The 20520-nt window shown below is 38.6% G+C and overlaps 1 protein-coding gene across 1 annotated transcript in view; it reads right to left on the bottom strand.

The window, feature by feature from the left end:
* CTTNBP2 (cortactin binding protein 2) overlaps positions 1 to 20520 on the bottom strand; it is a 113221-nt gene that overhangs the window by 70675 nt on the left and 22026 nt on the right. Inside the window, 1 exon segment of the mRNA XM_063446841.1 lies at positions 12784 to 12891. Within this exon segment, the coding sequence (XP_063302911.1) occupies positions 12784 to 12891 (108 nt within the window).

The raw sequence follows: 20520 nt of genomic DNA, 5'->3' as shown, positions 1-20520 counted from the left end.
TTCTAAATTAAACAGACTGTGCAATAAAGGATGCTTAAACATTAGATCTCTCTTTACAGGAATGTGTAGGGAGAAGGTCACATGCAGGGTAGGTGTGGTTAGGGCTGCATAAACAAAATACTATAACTTCTAAATGGCAGATACTTGAGCATTGAGACTGCAGAGGCATGATCTATACACCAAAACTGTTTCATTAAGTTACAGTTGTTTTGGTGCTTAAAGCTTCTCTTAACGAGGGTTTTTGAGATATGTAGATCGTTAGAAGTATAATTTATCTGATAGCAATTTGAAGAATCAATATATACATGGCTGTAGTACTGGTTCCTTCATCTCTTCTCAGAGAGGTGGGACTTGTTTGTGTGTGCCTGTCCAATAAGCAAACGTCATACAAGTACTTATACAGCCAGATGGCAAGCAATACTTCTTCCTCTTATGTTCCTGAGGCAGGGTGTGGGCTTTTAACTGTGGCAAATTTTGGAAATTACTGTCCACTTTTACAAAGTAGGGACACTGTAGGCACCCAGACCACTTCAGCCCATTGAAGTGGTCTGGCTGCCAACTCCTATCACCCTTAACCCTGCAAGTGTAATTATTTTAGTTTTTATAAACTGCAATAATTACCTTGCAGAGTTAAGTCTTAGACGACTTTTAGTTGTCTAAACGACAAAGGACCTTCTCGTGCTATGCATTCGCATTAGGTCTCCCCTGTGGGAGGACGTCAGCGGGGTAGGAACGTGGGTGGAGCATGACCCTGTGCCAAGGGAAAGGGCTTTTAACCCCTTCAGTGACGTGGGATGGGTGCACTCTAGGATTCTTTAGTGCCAGTTAAACGGGTCTGTTTTCCTGGCACTGGAGAATCCCTTTAATACAAGGGACCTTCTTGTATCATAACCTAGGCAAGCAGCATATATTGTTGTGGTGTTTGGCCCCTTTAACAATATAAACAGTTAGAGGAATGAAAAAACAGAACAAGTAAAACAGAAAAAAAAAATTGAAATATCAGAAGCGAGCCAGGATGAGGTATAAATAAAGAGAAAAGGAAGCATTGGAAAGAGAGACAGGAGGTTACATGCAAGTTGAAAAATATGTAATACAAAACAAAATTCACTACAATGAATATCTACCGACAAGTGAAGAAAGTTGGTTTTTTTTGTTGTTTTTTTTTGTTGTTTTTTTTAAAGTGCACAAAAAGTATTTCTATTACGTTCTCAACTCCTTCTGGACCATGGTTAGGTAAATACTTTGTTCCAAATGCTTGAATTGAGGGTGCCTGAGGTTTGACATGATTTGACACAGTGTCACATAGCGAGCTTAGTGTGATTAAGACAGGATCAGAAAAAGGTGACTATTAATGGAGCTGCTAAGCCTTCTACTAGTGAAAGGTACTTAGGAAATACCAGGCACTAAGATACGTGGAATCTTTGTTAAAATGTACATTAAAGTTCCACTAGGGCAAACATGTGAAACTTGCAGCTCGTGGGCAGCATATCGTCCACAATGAATATCTTTGTGGCCCTGCGAGCCGCGAGTTTGACATGTTTAATAGGGCAGAGTAGGCACCTGCTCTCCCCACATTGTAGGTGCCTACTCTGCTAAAATTTACCCAGCCGGGTCCCTGGCTGCAGTGAGGGAGCTCAGTCTCCCTGCTCCCTCGTGCGCACTGTCTGTAGTGGTGCTGGAATATGACGTCATTCCGGCACCCGGCATCACTGAACTGCGCCCGTGAGGAAAAGGTAGGAGACCTCCCGAGAGAAGGTCCCCACTGGGCCCCAGGGAGAGGCCCCACACCTGCTCCCAAAGGTAGGGAACAATAAATAAAATGATGTGAGTATGTGCAAGAATGTGTGTGTGTGCGCGCCTGTCAGTGAGTGTGTGTCAGCGAGTGAGTGTGTGTGTCTGTCTGTCAGAGAGTGTGTTTGTCTGTGTGTGTGTGTCTGTCAGTGTTGCGATGGCCGCTGCTGGACAGTGGAGGAACTGGAGGTGCACAGAGGCACGCAAGGCCACGTCACATTCCGACGTGACGTCAACGTGCTCCACCTTTACAGGCTTTCAAGGAATAGCAGGAGGATCCGCTTTGGCACAGAGGGCGGACGGCGCCATTGGGGGTATACCAGAGGCTGGACCACGGACTTGCATACTGGCAGCGGCAATGTGAGTGGAGTCTGCTTGTTGGCTAATTTTTTTTTTTTTTTTTTTAAACAATGGCCGGGGTTTAGTAGAGGGAGGGGGGAACTGGGATTTAGTAGAGAGGAGGGACTTGGAATTAGTAGATATTGGTGGGTGGCAGGGGGGGGGATGGGATTTAGTATAGAGGGATTTGTTTGTTTTTTATACTGTACTTTTCAAAACAAACCTATGCTTCTATGAAAATGTAAGTTTTGAGTTTTTTTTGAGGCCCACATAAAATTAAACCTTGTTTATTTGACATGTGCTAGCCTTTGAGTTTGACATGCTTGCACTGGAGAATTATAAGCAGCCTCTTAGCAATCCAGCTTTAGTTGTTTAACTTACTATTCTCTCACTGTAAAGATCATTTAATGGAATGCCTAAGGGAGAAGAATGAAATAAAACAAAGTGCATAAAGTAATGCTCGAACATTCTAATTAAATATATTTATTTTTAACGTTAGCATGTTTACAGCTCTATTGAGATTACCGAGCACAAAACAATATGTAAAAAAATAAAATAAAGCAAATCCTACTATAAAGCGCTACGGAACCTGATGGCGCTATATTAGTAATAATAATATACTTACCTGTAAAGCATTGTTGGAACGGTCTCCTTGCTGAAGCTGCTGCACACTCGGTGAGCCTCCTGAGATGCTGATGACCTTTAGGGGCCAAGGTATGGGGGCCTCAGTGACCCCCAGTTTTGGTCAAACCGTTTTGAGCAAGAACCAGGGGATGGTTTTTTTAGCCTAATGGCATCATACCTACTACAGTGCTATGTCGTGGCTATGGTACCAGTCTGCACCTTGAAATAAAATTTGGCCATACATTGCAAAGCCCACCACTGCACCAAAGTAATTTATTTTTAAGAGGTTCTATGTTAATAAATGCTCTTATGTGTTTAATCCACCCCAGTAAGTGTCCGTTCAATTGTAGTCTCTGTAGGATCTTCCATAATGTGAAAGGTGCCTGAATTTGAGGGGATTCTACAACTGCTCCCAATCACCCCTTCCCCTTCCCCCCACCATCATTTCTATATTCAATAAGAGTATATAGTGGTTATGGTGCCTAGGCGGCTCCTTTTTTTACTAAATTCATATTTTAGTTAATATAGGTGGCATTATTAATCTTTAAAAGATTTGGGTTTAGTTTAGAGTGAGCTTGTTTGGGCAGGACCCTCTTCACCTTTTGTTCCAGTATGCCAATTATGTTTGTTAGAATTGTGTTTGTATAGTTTACCTCCTGTACAGGGCTCCACAGGGCTTATATGTTAATATGAATAATTGTGATTGTAATTGTAGAGGGGAGCAGAGAACGGTGTATTTAAAAGAGAGAAATCAGATATTCCGTGTAGATTACATTAACTGCGGAATTTGTATGTGTTAAATCCATTGCATCTTATCAGAATCCTTTAACACGACACAATACAATACAATACAATACAATGGTCAGTTAGACATCTGTCTCAGATGTGTCTCATTATCACAAACTATTATGTTACAGTGTTTACTGAACACAACTGGTCTCACCTTTTGAAATCTGGTCTTCGACCATCTATTTTCTAGTTTTAGCATGTTGTAACAGCTTTAGCTTAATTGACATAACATCCTGCCTGGAGAATTGTAAGAGCCATGTTAAATAAACACTGAAAACGGCTTACACAGTCCTCATCATCTATACTGTGACCACTTTACCATAATCTCAAAAGAGAAACAAATAATTGTAAATACAGGTGTTGAAGAAATTTAATTTGCTGATTAGAAATCTCTAGATGTACTAGATCACAAAATAAAATAAATGTATTATTTGTGAATCTAAAGATATTGGTAACAATAAATAAATACACTGAGGACAGATTATTTATTAAACCGGTCCGTTTTAGCACCACCAGTATCTTGAATTTACTGAACTTTGACATTTTTTTAGAACTGCGTCAATTTGTAAAAATCACTGCAGATTTAAGACTCTGGTCTGTCTCTCCAGTTACCAGAATGAACTGTGAACTGGGCTAAGCATCATCTGATAGCAGTCACAGAATAGCTGCTATCGGTTTACGGAGCGGTTCCACTGTTTCTGGGATAAAAATAGACCAGAATCGGGCACACCTGATTGGAGAATTACCTCCTGGTTAGGAAGAGGTCCGTGTTTAGCTGCATCATGACCTACTAAACAGTGCATTTACAATGAATATTAAAATTATGAATATTTATTTTCGATTATACGGTTTAAAAAAAAAAAGGTTTCTTTTTTTATGTATATCACACTAACAAAGTAATTTCCCTCCTATAGTTGCCTTATAATAAACTCTTTATTTTAGAATTACATATCTTATATTTTATTAAAAACTAAATAAAATGAAATACATTTTAGAATCATTTATCAAAAAATAAATATTGAGATATCACTGATGTTACAGTTTAGGAAGAATGGAGATAAAAGATTATACATTTAGAAATCAGAGAGCAAGTGGCTAATCATTAGCAGAATGCATTCCAGGTGTGTTTAATTGCTGATACCACCTATCAGATCTTGGTGGGGGTTTAAATGAAAGGTCTTGTGTAGTGTAAATTTGCTCACTATAGCTCTTACATTTTATTTGTAAGTAGTCAGACTGAACTAATGTGGCAATCCCCAGCGTTTGTCTCTTCTTAGCCATTACATGTATTCATATTCATTCCCTCTTTAAATTTAAAGGAGGGACTGAGTCGAAACAAAAAAAGCTCAAAACAGGATATCTGCAATGTTATTCACACAAGAATACTACAATCTTGAACACACTGTTTTATGGGGGTTTTACACTAGAAATTGCAGGTTTTCTGCTCTAATGATGCTTTCCAATGATTTAAAGAGACACTATAGTCACCAGAGCAACTACAGCTTAATGTAGTTGTTCTGGAGAGCATAATAGTTCCCTTCAGGTTTTTTTTCATGCAAACACTGCCTTTTCAGAGAAAAAGGCAGTGTTTACATTGCCCCTAGGGACACCTTCAAGTGGCCACTCCTCAGATGGCCACTGGAGGTGTTTCCTGGCTCAGTGCTGCCAAAAAAGCAGCCCTGATGTTCAGCATCCCCGCGCTCTGCATGGAGACGCTGAATTTTCCTCGTAGAGATGCATTGATTCAACACTAAACACTATAGGGTCAGGAATACAGGTTTGTGTTCCTGACCTTATAGTGTTCCTTTAAAGGTTGTGGCCACGTCTTCACATTTAGAAGTCTAACATAATTGTGGATCAATCCATTGTTTATTTAATTTTTGTTTGTTGCTTTTCATCAATATAGCCCTTCTGAATACTGTGAGGTTGCTTTGCATTAAACCCATTAATATATCATTCCTTTAGTCACACCAAAGTAACTTACTATCAGTGTTTCTAGGCAACCTTCGGCACTCCAGATGTTGTGGACTACATCCCCCATAATGCTCTTACAACTATAATGCTGGCAAAGCATCGGGGAAGATGTAGTCCACAACATTTGGAGTGCTGATGTTTGCCTTACCCCGTTCTAGGGTATTTTACAAAACAAATAAATAAAATAAAAAACACACAAATGTTTGTAGTTTAAAGGGAACTTACACATCTCTCAAAATTAAACCTTTCAATAACATTTGGGAAATCACCTATAGGTTAACCTTTTTTATTACTATTTTTTTAAGATGCTTTATTTTCTCTTAATTATAGACTAAAGATTTAGCAAATGACATCATAATCCAGTTCAGTCCAGACACAGCAAGGGGCATTCACTGAAGATGAATGTGAGAATAGATTATTTCTCTCCACTCCCACATACAATGACAGAAAATAGACATTAAAGGAACACTATAGTCACCTAAATTACTTTAGCTAAATAAAGCAGTTTTAGTGTCTAGATCATTCCCCTGCAATTTCACTGCTCAATTCACTGTCATTTAGGAGTTAAATCACTTTGTTTCTGTTTATGCAGCCCTAGCCACACCTCCCCTGGCTATGATTGACAGAGCCTGCATGGGAAAAAAAACTGGTTTCACTTTCAAACTGATGTAATTTACCTTAAATAATTGTATCTCAATCTCTAAATTGAACTTTAATCACATACAGGAGCCTCTTGCAGGGTCTAGCAAGCTATTAACATAGCAGGGGATAAGAAAATCTTAATTAAACAGAACGTACAATAAAGAAAGCCTAAATAGGGCTCTCTTTACAGGAAGTGTTTATGGAAGGCAGTGCAAGTCACATGCAGGGAGGTGTGACTAGGGTTCATAAACAAAGGGATTTAACTCCTAAATGGCAGAGGATTGAGCAGTGAGGCTGCAGGGGCATGTTCTATACACCAAAACTGCTTCATTAAGCTAAAGTTGTTCAGGTGACTATAGTGTCCCTTTAAAACAATGATTGACAGGGAGACAAGATGGCGCAACTCAGTTGCAGGACAGAGTGTTGTCGATTTCTATGTATTACCGTATATACTCGAGTATAAGCCGACCCGAATATAAGCCGAGGCCCCTAATTTTACCCAAAAAAACTGGGAAAACTTATTGACTCGAGTATAAGACGAGGGTGGGAAATGCAGCAGCTACTGGTAAATTTCTAAAAAAAATTAGATCCTAAAAAAATTATATTAATTGAATATTTATTTACAGTGTGTGTATATAATGAATGCAGTGTGTGCGTATGAGTGCAGTGCGTATGAGTGCAGTGCGTATGAGTGCAGTGCGTGTATGAGTGCAGTGCGTGTATGAGTGCAGTGTGTGTGCGTATATATTAATTGAATATTTATTTCCAGTGTGTGTATATAATGAATGCAGTGTGTGTGTGTATGAGTGCAGTGTCTGTGAGTGCAGTGTCTGAGTGCAGTGTCTGAGTGCAGTGTCTGAGTGCAGTGTCTGTGAGTGCAGTGTCTGTGAGTGCAGTGTCTGTGAGTGCAGTGTCTGTGAGTGCAGTGTGTGTATATGAATGAAGTGTGAGTGTGTATGAATGCAGTGTGTGTGAGTGCAGTGTGTGTGAGTGCAGTGTGTGTGAGTGAGTGCAGTGTGTGAGTGCAGTGTGTGTGAGTGCAGTGTGTGTGAGTGAGTGCAGTGTGTGTGAGTGAGTGCAGTGTGTGTATGAATGCAGTGTGTGTATGAGGGCAGTGTGCGTGAGTGCAGTGTGCGTGAGTGCAGTGTGCGTGAGTGCAGTGTGCGTGAGTGCAGTGTGCGTGAGTGCAGTGTGTGTATGAATGCAGTGTGTGAGTGCAGTGTGTGTGAGTGCAGTGTGTGTGAGTGCAGTGTGTGTGAGTGCAGTGTGTGTGAGTGCAGTGTGTGTATGAATGCAGTGTGTGTATGAATGCAGTGTGTGTGAGTGCAGTGTGTGTATATGAATGAAGTGTGAGTGATGCAGTGTGAGTGATGCAGTGTGTGTGATGCAGTGTGTGTTTGTGTATGTGTTGGTGGGGGTGGGCATTTAATACATTATTAATTATTATTATTTTTAATTTTTTTTACATTTTTTTTTTTTTGTATTATTATTTAATTATTATTATTTTTTTTTTAATTATTTTTTTTTTCGTCCCCCCTCCCTGCTTGATACATAGCAGGGAGGGGGGCTCCTTCCCTGGTGGTCCAGTGTCATTGGTAGTTCAGTGGGGGGGAGAGGGGGGCTGGCAGAGCTGTACTTACCTTCCCTGCAGCTCCTGTCAGCTCTCTCCTCCTCCGCGCGGTCTGTGCAGCTCCCTCTGTCAGCTCCCAGTGTAAGTCTCACGAGAGCCGCGGCTCTCGCGAGACTTACACTGGGAGCTGACCGAGGTGCTGAACGGACGGCGCGGAGGAGGAGGGAGCTGACAGGAGCTGCAGGAAAGGTAAGTACAGCTCTGCCAGCCCCCCTCTCCCCCCAGTCTGTATTATGGCAATGCAAATTGCCATAATACAGATTATGACTCGAGTATAAGCCGAGTTGGGGTTTTTCAGCACAAAAAATGTGCTGAAAAACTCGGCTTATACTCGAGTATATACGGTAGTTACATTGTTTCTTTTTATTTATTTTAAAGGGAAGCTCAACTGCCCAGATACAAAATAAGTAAATATATCCCAAATTAACACTTACATGCATTTCCTTTCATTTGAGATATATCTAAAAACAGTTTGCAAAAGCTTTAGATCTCATCTGCTGCCTTTACAATCCCTCTCCTAACCCCGCCCAGACTTTCGGTGGCTGTCCAATCGCAGACTTCCCAGTGAGGGCTCAATGCAGGTGCAGGTGCTTTGGAAAATTGCTACCTCTATTGAGCCAACTAAACCAGGAAGTAACAGAGCCTGTTGTGTGATTGAAAGCCAAGAAGGTGTCACCATTTTAATTTATAAAAGTGTCAATTTCTATTGAAATCTGCACTATTTCCAAAATGAAATAAGAGAGGACATATTCTTCACACATAAAGCATTTCAGCAAGCTAAAGTCTGGAGTGTCCCTTTATTTTTATTTTTCAGGTCTCACATAACACAAATGTGTTAAATATAGGGGATACGTAAACCTGATTTTAAAAAAGCATGGACAGTATCAGTGTCCCTTTTACTTCCATACAGATAATTAGATGAGACTTTACATTCCATACAATAAAAGATTCTATCCTTAGAACTCTCATTTATATTTGCTATAACAATGGATCATGTGTCAGTACCAGATGTGTAAAAAGGCCACACAGTTTAAAATGGTTTCATTTCAAATTCCAGGAGCATAGGGATGTGGCTCTCAAATTATCTTTCTGCAAACCAAGCACATTAAGGTTTATTCGCTAAAGTGAGAATTTCAAATTTAAGGTCAAAATAGCCAAATTAGTACAAAAGTCAGTTCAGCCATTCTGGCATTACATTTGAAATTCACTTTGAATTCTCCGTTTAGTAAATAACCCTGATTGTCTTTTCACGGGAAAGGCAAACATTGCATTTTAACTTACAAATAACAGATCAAAGAAGGCATTGCATATGGTGACCTATTCATTACGAGAAATATACAAAGGCCAAGAGGTCAGCCACTGACAGCTAACAAGATTTCACCTAGTGCAGTAAAAAGGCTCTTCAGAGTAAAACAAAGATATGAAATGGCCTGTGCCTATTTGTCGTCTCAAATTCAATTGAATCTTCAAAATGAGGTCTGGATGCTTTTTTGGAAACTCAAAAATGTACAGGGCTAAACATAGATACAATGGACTTTATTTACAGCCCTCTCAATTACGAAGAAATCAAATAAATAGTTACTTTGACATATTGAAGGAACTTCTCGTTTGGCTACAGGTTGTTGTTTTTTTTTTTCTTCTGTCAGATCAACCAGAAACAGGGACAAGGGAAATGGTTGAACTTTTTAGAAGCAAATCTTGTTTCTAAACCTATATTGTGGTGGAATCTCGGTAAAAATAAATTTAGTAGGCCGAGATTACCACGTGGCATGTGTACGTGCATATGCTGACGTATCGATCAGTTGGTTGCACGAGGCAAGATACGATCAGTAGTGTACGGAGCATGTGCAAGAATACAGGATATAGTATTCCCCCTCCTCCATTGTGCTGGACAAGCCATGCGGTCAAACAGGAAGTTAATTCTTATTTGTGTTGATTGGTTAAGAGAATGTGCGGGTGGAGCTTAATATGGGAGGAGTTATATGCCTATATAAGGAGCCTGCACTATTGTCCGGGGCTCAGAATTTGCTGTATTTTGGTGACGCTAGTCCCTCTGAGTCCCGATCGGTGATCCAATAAAGAATCTCTTCCTTCCTGAAGAAACCTGTGTCCATCTCTCTGTGCTTGGCTTCCGTCAGTTTCTCCGGTATCAATATCACTAATCTATAATAATATACAAATCATTTAAGGTGACCCTTTCCCTTTAAAAAGCAAAGAGCTATTATTCTATAGAGTCATAGAGTGGATAATGTTACCAAGAAAGACAATTCAGTGGAATGTTATAGAGGAGATATCCTGCATAAATTATTCATTCATTCATTAGGCGCAGTAACTTAAAACCCCCCATTTTCGTCTAAAGTGGTACAATATTTATAGCATTTCGTAACTCATTTTGCGATCTATACTGATCAGATATCATAGTGCATCACCCTAACAACTGTATTCCCCTTCTGTTAGCTCGTACAATGAATAGAGATTGTTTGTTCTTTTCAATAGCCTGAAGGAGGAGAGTGGATTTAAATGCCCCCCCCCTCAGCCACCAGTCGATCTCAGCAACCGAGGATGCTCAGCAAGCAGCAGTACTGATTTGATAATAGATCATTTTACCGGTCTCAAGGTTGATCAAGCAGTATCATGCCAACGTGGCGAGCAGCGTTAAATTGGCGGGGGGGTGTCTGGCTGAGAATTTATATGCACTCTCCTGCTTCGGGCTGCTGTAACGAAATAATCAATTGTTCTATACATGGAAGTAGCTAATGGAAATTAGAACAATCGGTAGCATGATGCCCTAGATCAGTACACAAACTGACATGTTTTTTACGAGTTTAAATCCCTCACTACATAGCTCTGCTAGACAGAGCACGTACACAGGACAGACAGATGTGGTGATAATCTGGCTGCTGGTCCTCCTGCAGCTCAGCTAACTAACTAGTGTACATATGGGGCTAAGGAAGGCTATATAATATAATTATATAATATATGTAATAGAATTGGAGGATACGGCTAAGAGAGCAGACTTATAGTGGAGTAAACAGCAAAACACTTTTCATCATGTTTGCATAAACTACAAATATTCAAAATGTTAAAATAAAGTATATCAATGAGGTCCAAAACTATCAAATGGTGAGTGATATCCACTAGAGACAAATACACTTTCCAATGTAAACAATAAAGTTCTGCAGAATGCAAGGTTTTACATTACAGGGACAAAACTACAGGGACACTGAGATGAAGTGGTGTAGGTGCCTAAAACGTCCCATAAAAAATAAAAAAGAGGAAATTGTGGTAAATAGAATATCTTCTAATGGTAAAACAAACAATTGGTTCTTGTAGTTAAGAAAACCACAGAGGATTCTGAAAAAAATATTTGAAAGAAAGATGACAAAAAACATTCCGAATACTATTTTATTTCAAATGGTATGCAGAGATTGGTAAAGATTATGGTGTAACAAGACCAGCCATCTTGTATTACTCTTATTGGATTAACAACAGAATACTGTGTTAACGGCACCAGAAAGCAGCTATGATGGGATAAATATTTTAAAACCCATGTTTACTTACACATAAAGGGTCAATGACATCCGGATTATATCAAATGGTTCCTAGAAGGTTTAATTTTAAAAGCTGCTCTGCACCAAAATGTATTTTTGAGTATTTTATAAAGGTACAAACGTCATGAAAGGCTCATAAATAGTGCATTTCCTTGAAATTCCAACACAGCCAAAATATATCACAAGACAAAGTAGGGACTGCTTTGTTTTATGGTAAAGCATCACGTTGACAAAATATACGAAATTTCCGTCAATTACACAAGCCATCGGTAGTCTAGCTGATCACGAGACAATAACTATGGAGGCACACGTGGTCTTCTGGGATATTCTGTAGACATCAGTGTTGTACTGTCGAACAAGCACAAGAGGACAGCACTGACATGGTCTCCTGGTGGATGAGGTTCCAGGAGCTGAAGATCGGAGATGTTGGTCCCCAAGAAGGGCAACATTGGGTAAGTAGAACCCGCCTCTACTGTATCAACATGCCACCGCACCCCAAGCAGTGATGTTACCATCAGGGGTGTTTGCAAAGTATTCAATGACCTTGGGAGGTGATAGAGTTACTTTAATCCAAGGGGCAGTGTCAGTGTACTAACCTAGCTGTAGTTATGTTGATTTAACTACCTATTTGAAGATATTTTCAATTAGCAGATCTCAAAATAACTCATACACTTTAAGATGTTACAGACATGCTGAGTGATAATGACATTTTCATTAAACTATATTTCATAAATGTAGCTCCATAAAAATAATGGTCACAGTATTACAACCAGGGAATGCCACAGAGAACTGTACCTTAATTATTTGAATGTGACAAAGTAGCATTACAAGGTTAATTGCAACCACCTTAAAAATACAGATAATAGTAATGTAAGATCTGAAGAAAAAGAAGTTAAACAAAAATAAAAATGGAAGTTTCCATGATCGGTATCAAGTTAAAATAATTAAATAAAAAAACACAAAATTTGAGAAGTGAGCAACACTAATATAAGTATATACTTAATGATTTATTTTTCTGAACTATACATTGTTATATATATATATATATATATATATATATATATATATATTAATTAATTAAATAACACTGGCCTGAATTTAAAATTCAGGGATATGCTTGTGAAATGTTTTAATAATGTTGGATAAAAAACTTTTTGAATATTCTTTTTTTTTCCAATATATCACATAAAAATAGATAAATTTAGCAATAAATTTGTAAAAAATATTTTCGACATACTAAAGCATGTAAAAAAAATGTATTACAAAATATTAAATCAGTAAAAACTTTATCCAAAAATATTAAAATTGAGGCCATCATTGGTAACATTTTCCCAGCACCGACACATGTAACAAAATACTAGACAAGAAAAAAAAACAAACAAACAAAAAAAAAACTGCATTCAATATTTATTTTAAGAAAGCAAGTAAAAATAATAAACTTACCCTTAAGGCTTCGATCACAAGGTCCCTTGCTTCTAATTCTCCTTCCAATATACTTAAAAGGAATCGCAATTCTGGCTTGCTCAGATTTTCCACATTAAAGTCCTTTTTCTAAAAAGCGAGAGAAGAAAACACAATGCCAGCAGTTTATTATTTCATGTGAAGTATAATTAATTATCACATCATGGCAATCAGTTCCAAAAAGAGTTTCAGGATTTCAGGATTAACTTTTTTAATCCAGTATAACCACATTCTAACTATGTTTGAGTTCCAATTCTCTGTTCTCTAGTTCCATTTTGCATTATCTGTTTATATAATCCGTCACATCGAAGCAGGCTAGCTGATTACCGTTTCCTAGGGACCATTCATTTAGCTGCTGTAAGGATGTGAAGGCCCCTGAGTCGGGTATAGTAATAAACAATAATAGTAACAAAAAAAATATATACAACCTGACCACAGGCGAATGGCAGAGTATTATCTATAAAATAAGAATAAAAAATAACATAGTGTATACTGTGTATTAAAATTTGGTGAATAATATAAGGATGGACTACCACTCACATTTACCAGAGCCGTACCAGGCTCTGTATAGCAGGCTCAAAGGTGCCAATACTGGCTAGCGAAGCTCCAAGGCAAAAATATGCAGGATTCCGTGGTAAAAAAGAATTTATTTTATAAATATCAATATAAAATAACAGACTCCCGGTTATAAGGGGGTGGAACCCAAACAACAAATGTTATAAAATCAAGGTATCCACTTACCCCAAACAAAGTAAACCGTCGGAGTAAGTATAGAGAACAGATAAAATACAATCAAATGATACAAGGTTCAGCAGACGCGTTTCGGCTCGGTGGCCTTCTTCCAGTGCTCCAGCATATTATTCACCAAATTTTAATACACAGTATACACTATGTTATTTTTTATTCTTATTTTATAGATAATACTCTGCCATTCGCCTGTGGTCAGGTTGTATATATTTTTTTTGTTACTATTATTGTTTATTACTATACCCGACTCAGGGGCCTTACCTCCCTATGCGGTTTATGATACACATTTTTTACTTACTTTTCATTCTGATTTAGTGTCTGGGAAACACTGCTGTATCATACCCTGTTCTTTAACTATCTCTGTTAAATACTTGGAAGCGCCTACTCATTATCTTGTATTCTGTAAGGATGTGAAGGACTATAGGGAGAGGAAATTTATACACTGTATTGAGATTGAATTGTAATAACGCTACCTCTTAAGATCTGTCTAACTCAATATCACATAGATTTTTTTATAAACAAAAAGACCTCTTCCCAAATCGGAATCATCAACTGGCAAGGTCACCATATATGTAAAAAAAAAGTACCTTAAATTACCACCACATCTCCAACACTTTATATCTGGATTTACACAGTTCTTTAATTTATCCAATGTACTCGGAACCCAATACCATCTATTGGATCTCTCTCAGATTCAAAGCATGAATATGTTTATAGGTGAATACTAGAGAGGCCGTCCACTCATGGTAGTGCAGTTCTATACCTAGATCACATAGTACTTGCACACATTTTGAGATGTATCCTTTAGAATTAAATTGATTATATAGCAATGCTAGATCTTTCACTGCCTCTGAAATACTACTCGGAAGATACTTAGAAATTAAACCACTTATTCTTAAATAATTAAATAAATTCTTTCCCTGGTAGATTTTTTTCTTGGACCAAAGTGGAAAACGATTGAATCCAGGATCTTTCACACGAGCAGTTGGCTCCGTACAAATCTGCATAATAATGACAAATAGGCACTGGTAAAATCATTGCCTAAACCAATGAAAGTGCATTATAATAGGCCACGTTATTCTTTATAGGTGCACTCACTGCTAATACTTTTAACATAATTTTCACGTGAAATATGGGATCCATAACTTGGGCAATGCCTATGCCTGTATACACACACTATAGTTTTCAGTATACAAAACTGCCGCCGGCAAATAAAGGGTTATATTAAAAAAAATGCCAGAAGCTCAAGGAAGCAAGGTGAATGGTTAGAGTTAGGACCCACCTAAGAGGTCTGTCTTGACGTGGCAGGTGGGCATATCCTCTTATGGCCATTGGAGGTAACTAAAAACCTCCATTTGTTTAAAAATACATAGGGATGTGGAAAGAGCGCAGGTAACTTTTTTTCTTTGGTTTACACTATATGTATTTGGGCTGGTGTGTACTATGGTCATTGCCAGGGCCGTTTGAAGGAATTTGGGGGCCCCAAGCAAAATGGACATGGAGGTCCCAAATCTCCCACTTGCTTTATATTTGCTATCAAAAACTGGAGGAAATTATCATTAGATGTGGTTTCTGTGTGTAGATTTCCAGCATAACATTGTACACAATTCTATGCTACAGCTATATTACCTTTTATGACTACAATGCCTGCAGGAGTCTCATGTGTATGAGTAAAGTTCAATTAACAGCAGTAGATAAAAACTTAAAAAGTAAATACACTGCGCTGTAAGATCTGATTGAAAATTAAACTATTTTTTTCAGGTTTGCGGTGTGAGTCACGGCCATGGGAAATGGGGTTACAGCAGCATAAACAGTAGCAAAAGTGATTTAACTCCTAAATGACAAAGAATTGAGCAGTGAAACGGCAGGGGCATCATCTATACACCGAAACTGCTTCATGAAGCCAACGTTGTTTTAGTGCTCAGAGTCTCCCTTTAATCTAGGGCAGACTAGGGTGCACATACCAGTTATGCCTGCAATTAGACCTCCCTAAACTGCATGAAGGTAATCTGTGCATTATAACCATTCATTATGTGTAATAAATGCACAGCAGTGTACTATGGGTGGGGTGGGGGGTGGGAGAAATGCCACTAAGCTCCACTGCAAACATCATTAAAAAAAAACATATAAGAGTCAGAAGGTCTAGTGATTTGTAAATGTTTTACATGCTTGCTCAGTTATGTGTTTTTCAAATTACATGATGTTTTCAGATTATGGTTAGTATAAGTGTTAAGGTACTGTTAATGGATAGTGTTAGTGTAGTGATTCATGTGTAGTGAAGGAGTCGATGTTTAGTGATAGTGCAGCATGTTAGGGTAATGTAAAGGGTTAATGTGTGACACTGGGGTTAACTGTAATGTAGTGTGATAGAATAATGTAGGGGTTAAGGGTTGTGTTTTACCATCATGGCACCATTGGGATATACAGATACAATCCTAAAATCTAATAAGCTTTCTTTTTTTTGACCCAATGTTTACAGGGTGAAAGGAAACACGGAAACATATAAACCACCAGATATAGAAACATTTGTCTTATAAATCTGTTCTGGTTATTTGAAAGTAATTATGTAACTGGGGACTTTTTATTTTCAGTTACACCGCTATATGCAATTATGGTGTCATTGATTTTAAGAAGGAAACGACAGGCATTCTATTGAAAAACGGATATAGAATTCTATTAAATCACAGTTTGCTTATTGCAGACTTTACTGTTCGATTATGGCCTTTGGTTGAAGAAGAGTTATGTTTGTCGTCTTGCTTTTATGATACTAAGTTAATATTTACATGTAAAAAAAAAAAAAATAGCATTTTCTCTAAGAATCAGGGAACATTGATTAAGGAACCACATATGTTAGGTGACAAAAAAGCTAAAATGAAGAAGAAAAAAAACCCACCGCTAATTACATTGCTTTGGCATATAAATTTAATTTTTCTCGCCAATGTTCCATAATTTGACATTCACAGGGTTATTGCACAAAATGGAAAAGGAACTGCACTCAGTTCACTTAAGACAGGGTTCTTAACTGAACCAAAGGCCAGCACAAGCCCAGAAGATCATAAATTCCAGCATTAGAAAAAGGATCCAGGCAACCCAATGTCTTTAGGCACCTTTATTGGAACATGTGGAACACCACAACATTTCGACTCCCAATTAGTTTAAAAAAAAAGACTCCACTGTCGGGCGAAACGTTGCAGTGTTCCACATGTTCCAATAAAGGTGCCTGAAGACATTGGAGTGCCTGGTATTTATTCACAGAGTTATTGACTAATGTGAGAATTCAAAAATTACTGGGAACAGCTCCCTAGTGTCCAGCTTTTCGAATGTTGGATTGTCCCGCCGAAACTGGGAGTGTTGGGCGAGCGTACTCTTTGCATCAGGAGCACATGTAATGATATTGTGTTTTATGGAAAGAAACAGACCAAACCTGGAGATTGGCAGATTACCACAAATTCAGGATGATCCAGACATTTTTTTTGTATTTTCAAATCTTTGTCAATATATAAAACAGAATAAACAGTCAAAGATAGACATATGACAGAGATAAAACAAGGATAATACATGGTTGAATTTTCCCCCATCTAGGAAAGGCCAATGGATTACTTAGCCAAGCAGTTAAATCTACCAGATTTTTGGTGAGAAGTCCAAGTGTTAAGCTAGTATAGGAGTCCATCTCTCAAATATGCAGAGTGAAATTTCCCAACTCGATGAGAGAAAGAGAGAAAACCAAAAAAGGGGGAGGGGTGGAGGTGAGAGGTATTTATTAAGGTGAGGGTGGGTGGTAATGATGTGTAGTCTTGCTGTGACCCTAAGGTGTGCTGCTAGAGAAAAACTGTATCACTGGAGACATGTTTGTTAGTGTTTAGGTTAGCAGAGGCAATCGCTGCTCCAATCCTCCCACGGTCCCTCTTAAGTGTCCAGCGGTTCCGACGTCGGACACTATAGCCCCGCCCCTTATTATGACGGCGCTGATGATGTCAAGGTATAGGGTATAAAAGGAACACTCAGAGAATGGACCATTTCCCTGTTGTGGTTTCTGTTTGCAGTTCCCAAGAGTGAGTTGTATTTCTGTGTGTACTTTGGTATTTTTGATCTCGGCTTCCTCCTGACTATTCTCCGCTCTGTTCTCCCTGACTCGGCTATTGGTTTTTCGCTTCCCTAATTTCTGACTTAGCTTGTCCCTGACCATTCTTTATTCTAATAATGTATAACCCGGCCATTCTAAAGACCGGTAAACGTTACCTAATCTATTATCATAATCACTGCATGTTGGGTCACTAGGTATCCTGACAAATAGGACCTTATCTGGATTAAACAGGAACATAGTCCCACTGATATCCTCTATTCGTTTGCATGCCACCTTCCACAATTGGAAAATTAGGGTGCAGGACCAGAATATGTATAGCATAGTTCTGGGGGCCGAAAAGCACCTTCAGCATTGATCAGACAGAATCGGAAAGATTATATACACTGCAGTTGGAGTCCGCTCAGATTCTTGTAATTGATAAATCTACAAGGGGCAGTATGTGGGAATAAAGTGCAAAAGACAGTGCAGGCTAGCCACTCCAAAACAGGGATCATTCCCAATCCCAAAAACAATACAAGTGAATATATAGTATAGTTAAAAAACATATACCAATGGGGGCGCCACAATCACAAACGTGTGAATATAATTACCATGCGTGTAGGCAGGTATAACCATGTAAAGAGATAAAAAGATAAAACATATAGTGAAGTATTTAATAACACAGTAAAAAAAATAGATACAAATTAGTTCACTCACAAAAGTAGTGGCACTAAAAATACATTTTTTTAGTTGTGCTAGAAAGCTTGTCAGCCCCTCCTGGGCTAAGTCCCCTTTAAATGTGGATCTGACTTCATAGTCTCCAGATAGTAGATGGTCTTCTACCAGATGAAACTTGAAGAGGATAAATCTGGCAGAGTTGAACTGTTTACCATCCAGAAAACCTTTAAGGGGATGCTGGCAGCTTCCTTTCCGATCAACGCGTTTCGTCCTATGGACTTTATCAAGAGCTATATGTCCATGTTTTTTAACTATACTATATATTCACTTGTATTGTAATTGATATATTGGAAATGAGAGCATATAGAGCTCTGATGTGTTAAGATCATTATCTTCTGCCATTTTTCCCCAGTAAGGAAAACGTTGAAGTCTTTCTTCCACTCCACCACGAACTGTGGGAGCAGTAACCTCTTATTCAGCAACAGTTATTGGTACAGCAGAGAAATTCCCAGAGCAACACATATCCCCTCAATACAGAGGGACTCAAAAGCCATGAGTGCTCTGCTCAGGAGGTAAGGCAGGGGTATAGATTTAATGAAGTTGCATATAGTGGGAATGAGAGAGCATCTCTTGTGTCTGTCTGGGGGCCAAGGCATTGAATGACTTAGTTTTCCGATCATTGACCACATTTTTCAGCCAGATAGGGCTTTCCATCCCCAGATGATAATGCTGGATTGTTCAGAAGTGGCATCAATGGGTTTGGAATTGAGAAAAGGTCACAGAAGATGCAGACACAGTGCCAGACTCTCAACGGAGCGCCTATAATTGGATATGACATGTATTTGATGGACATAACCCTTTTGTTAAAGCCAAGGAGAGGAGGCGATGAAAAGTTTCCAGTGAGCTATAAAGCTTTGCCTCCCTTGAGCCACACCATTGTTTGAATCACTTAAGATTGGCTAATTGATAGCATTTTAGGAAGGAGAGTAGTGCCAGTCCCACCCTTGCCTAGGGAACATGGAATCTTTTATTCTTGGTGAGTGTTCTTTCCAAATAAACAGATTGGCCAACTGTAGGGCAGAGAAGAAGTATCTGGAAATATGTAAGGGGATTGGGAGCAGGTTCAATTTAACTACGTTAATCCTGCCCGGCCATGAGAGTCATGAGTAGGTTCAAGACCTCAGATTGTTAGCTAAGCGGGTCAGGATCAGTAGGAAATTTTGTTGATATAAATTAGAAACATCTGGTGTTAGCCAAACGCCCAAGTATTTTACTCGGGTCGAACACCATCTGAATAGGATTCTGTATGAAGAGGTTTTGAGTCTCCAACTTGTGCACATTGAGTTTAAGATGATCCAGCCAAATTTGAGACCGTGGGGAGGCATGAATAAATATGGATCATTTTAGACCATACGCGAATGCCTCAGCAGACCACAATCCCAGCTCACAGCAAAAATGCAGTCTCTACATCTTACCTCTTCCTGCAACTTTCAGATACTAAGTGAACTGTGGAAAATACACAACTTAATTTATTTAACCTCTGTCACCATAATTTACTATAACAATGTTACTATTTATACCTGTAGTTTTCCACTAATTTTCTGTAATTGTTTTCATTGCTATTTTCTGTGAATGTATTCCAATATTTAATGTACATATAGTTACTATTTTGTTTATATCATCTGGTTGGTAAACTTTCCAATTGTATACAACAGATGGTTACGCTACCCACCCCCTCTTTTTTCATCCTTTGCCCCTCCTAGCCTTTAAAACCTTCATATAACTGTGTCTTATCTCCATCCCAGTTTCTTAGACTTCAATACATTAAAACCTCACTCACAGCAAACACTCAAACTCTTCATTTTCTCCAAGTGCATCCCACCCAGTTGCCCGGGTTCCTTCTGCATTTAGAGCATGCTCCACCAATTGCTCCAACTGAGGTCTTGCTCAATTAACCCCTCATTCCATTTACATTTTACTAGATTGTAAGCTCATGTGCTATCTAACTAAGTACTTTGTATAAAAGAGCTTCAACGGGCAGTGCTCTCTAGCTTTTTTTTATTCATCTGTGTATACTGTACTGGATTTTTGTTTGTTTTGTTTTGTTTTTGTGCAATGTTGTGGAATATGTTTCCACATTATAAATGCCACTAATAATAAAAGCATAGAGGCAGTACAGATAGGCAATCCTTTACAGGGGGCACATCACGATTGACACCAACTGTAAAATG

Source organism: Pelobates fuscus, chromosome 3 (assembly GCF_036172605.1).
Source record: "Pelobates fuscus isolate aPelFus1 chromosome 3, aPelFus1.pri, whole genome shotgun sequence".
Classification (NCBI taxonomy): Eukaryota; Metazoa; Chordata; class Amphibia; order Anura; family Pelobatidae; genus Pelobates; species Pelobates fuscus.
This window is presented reverse-complemented; position numbering and strand designations above follow the sequence as displayed.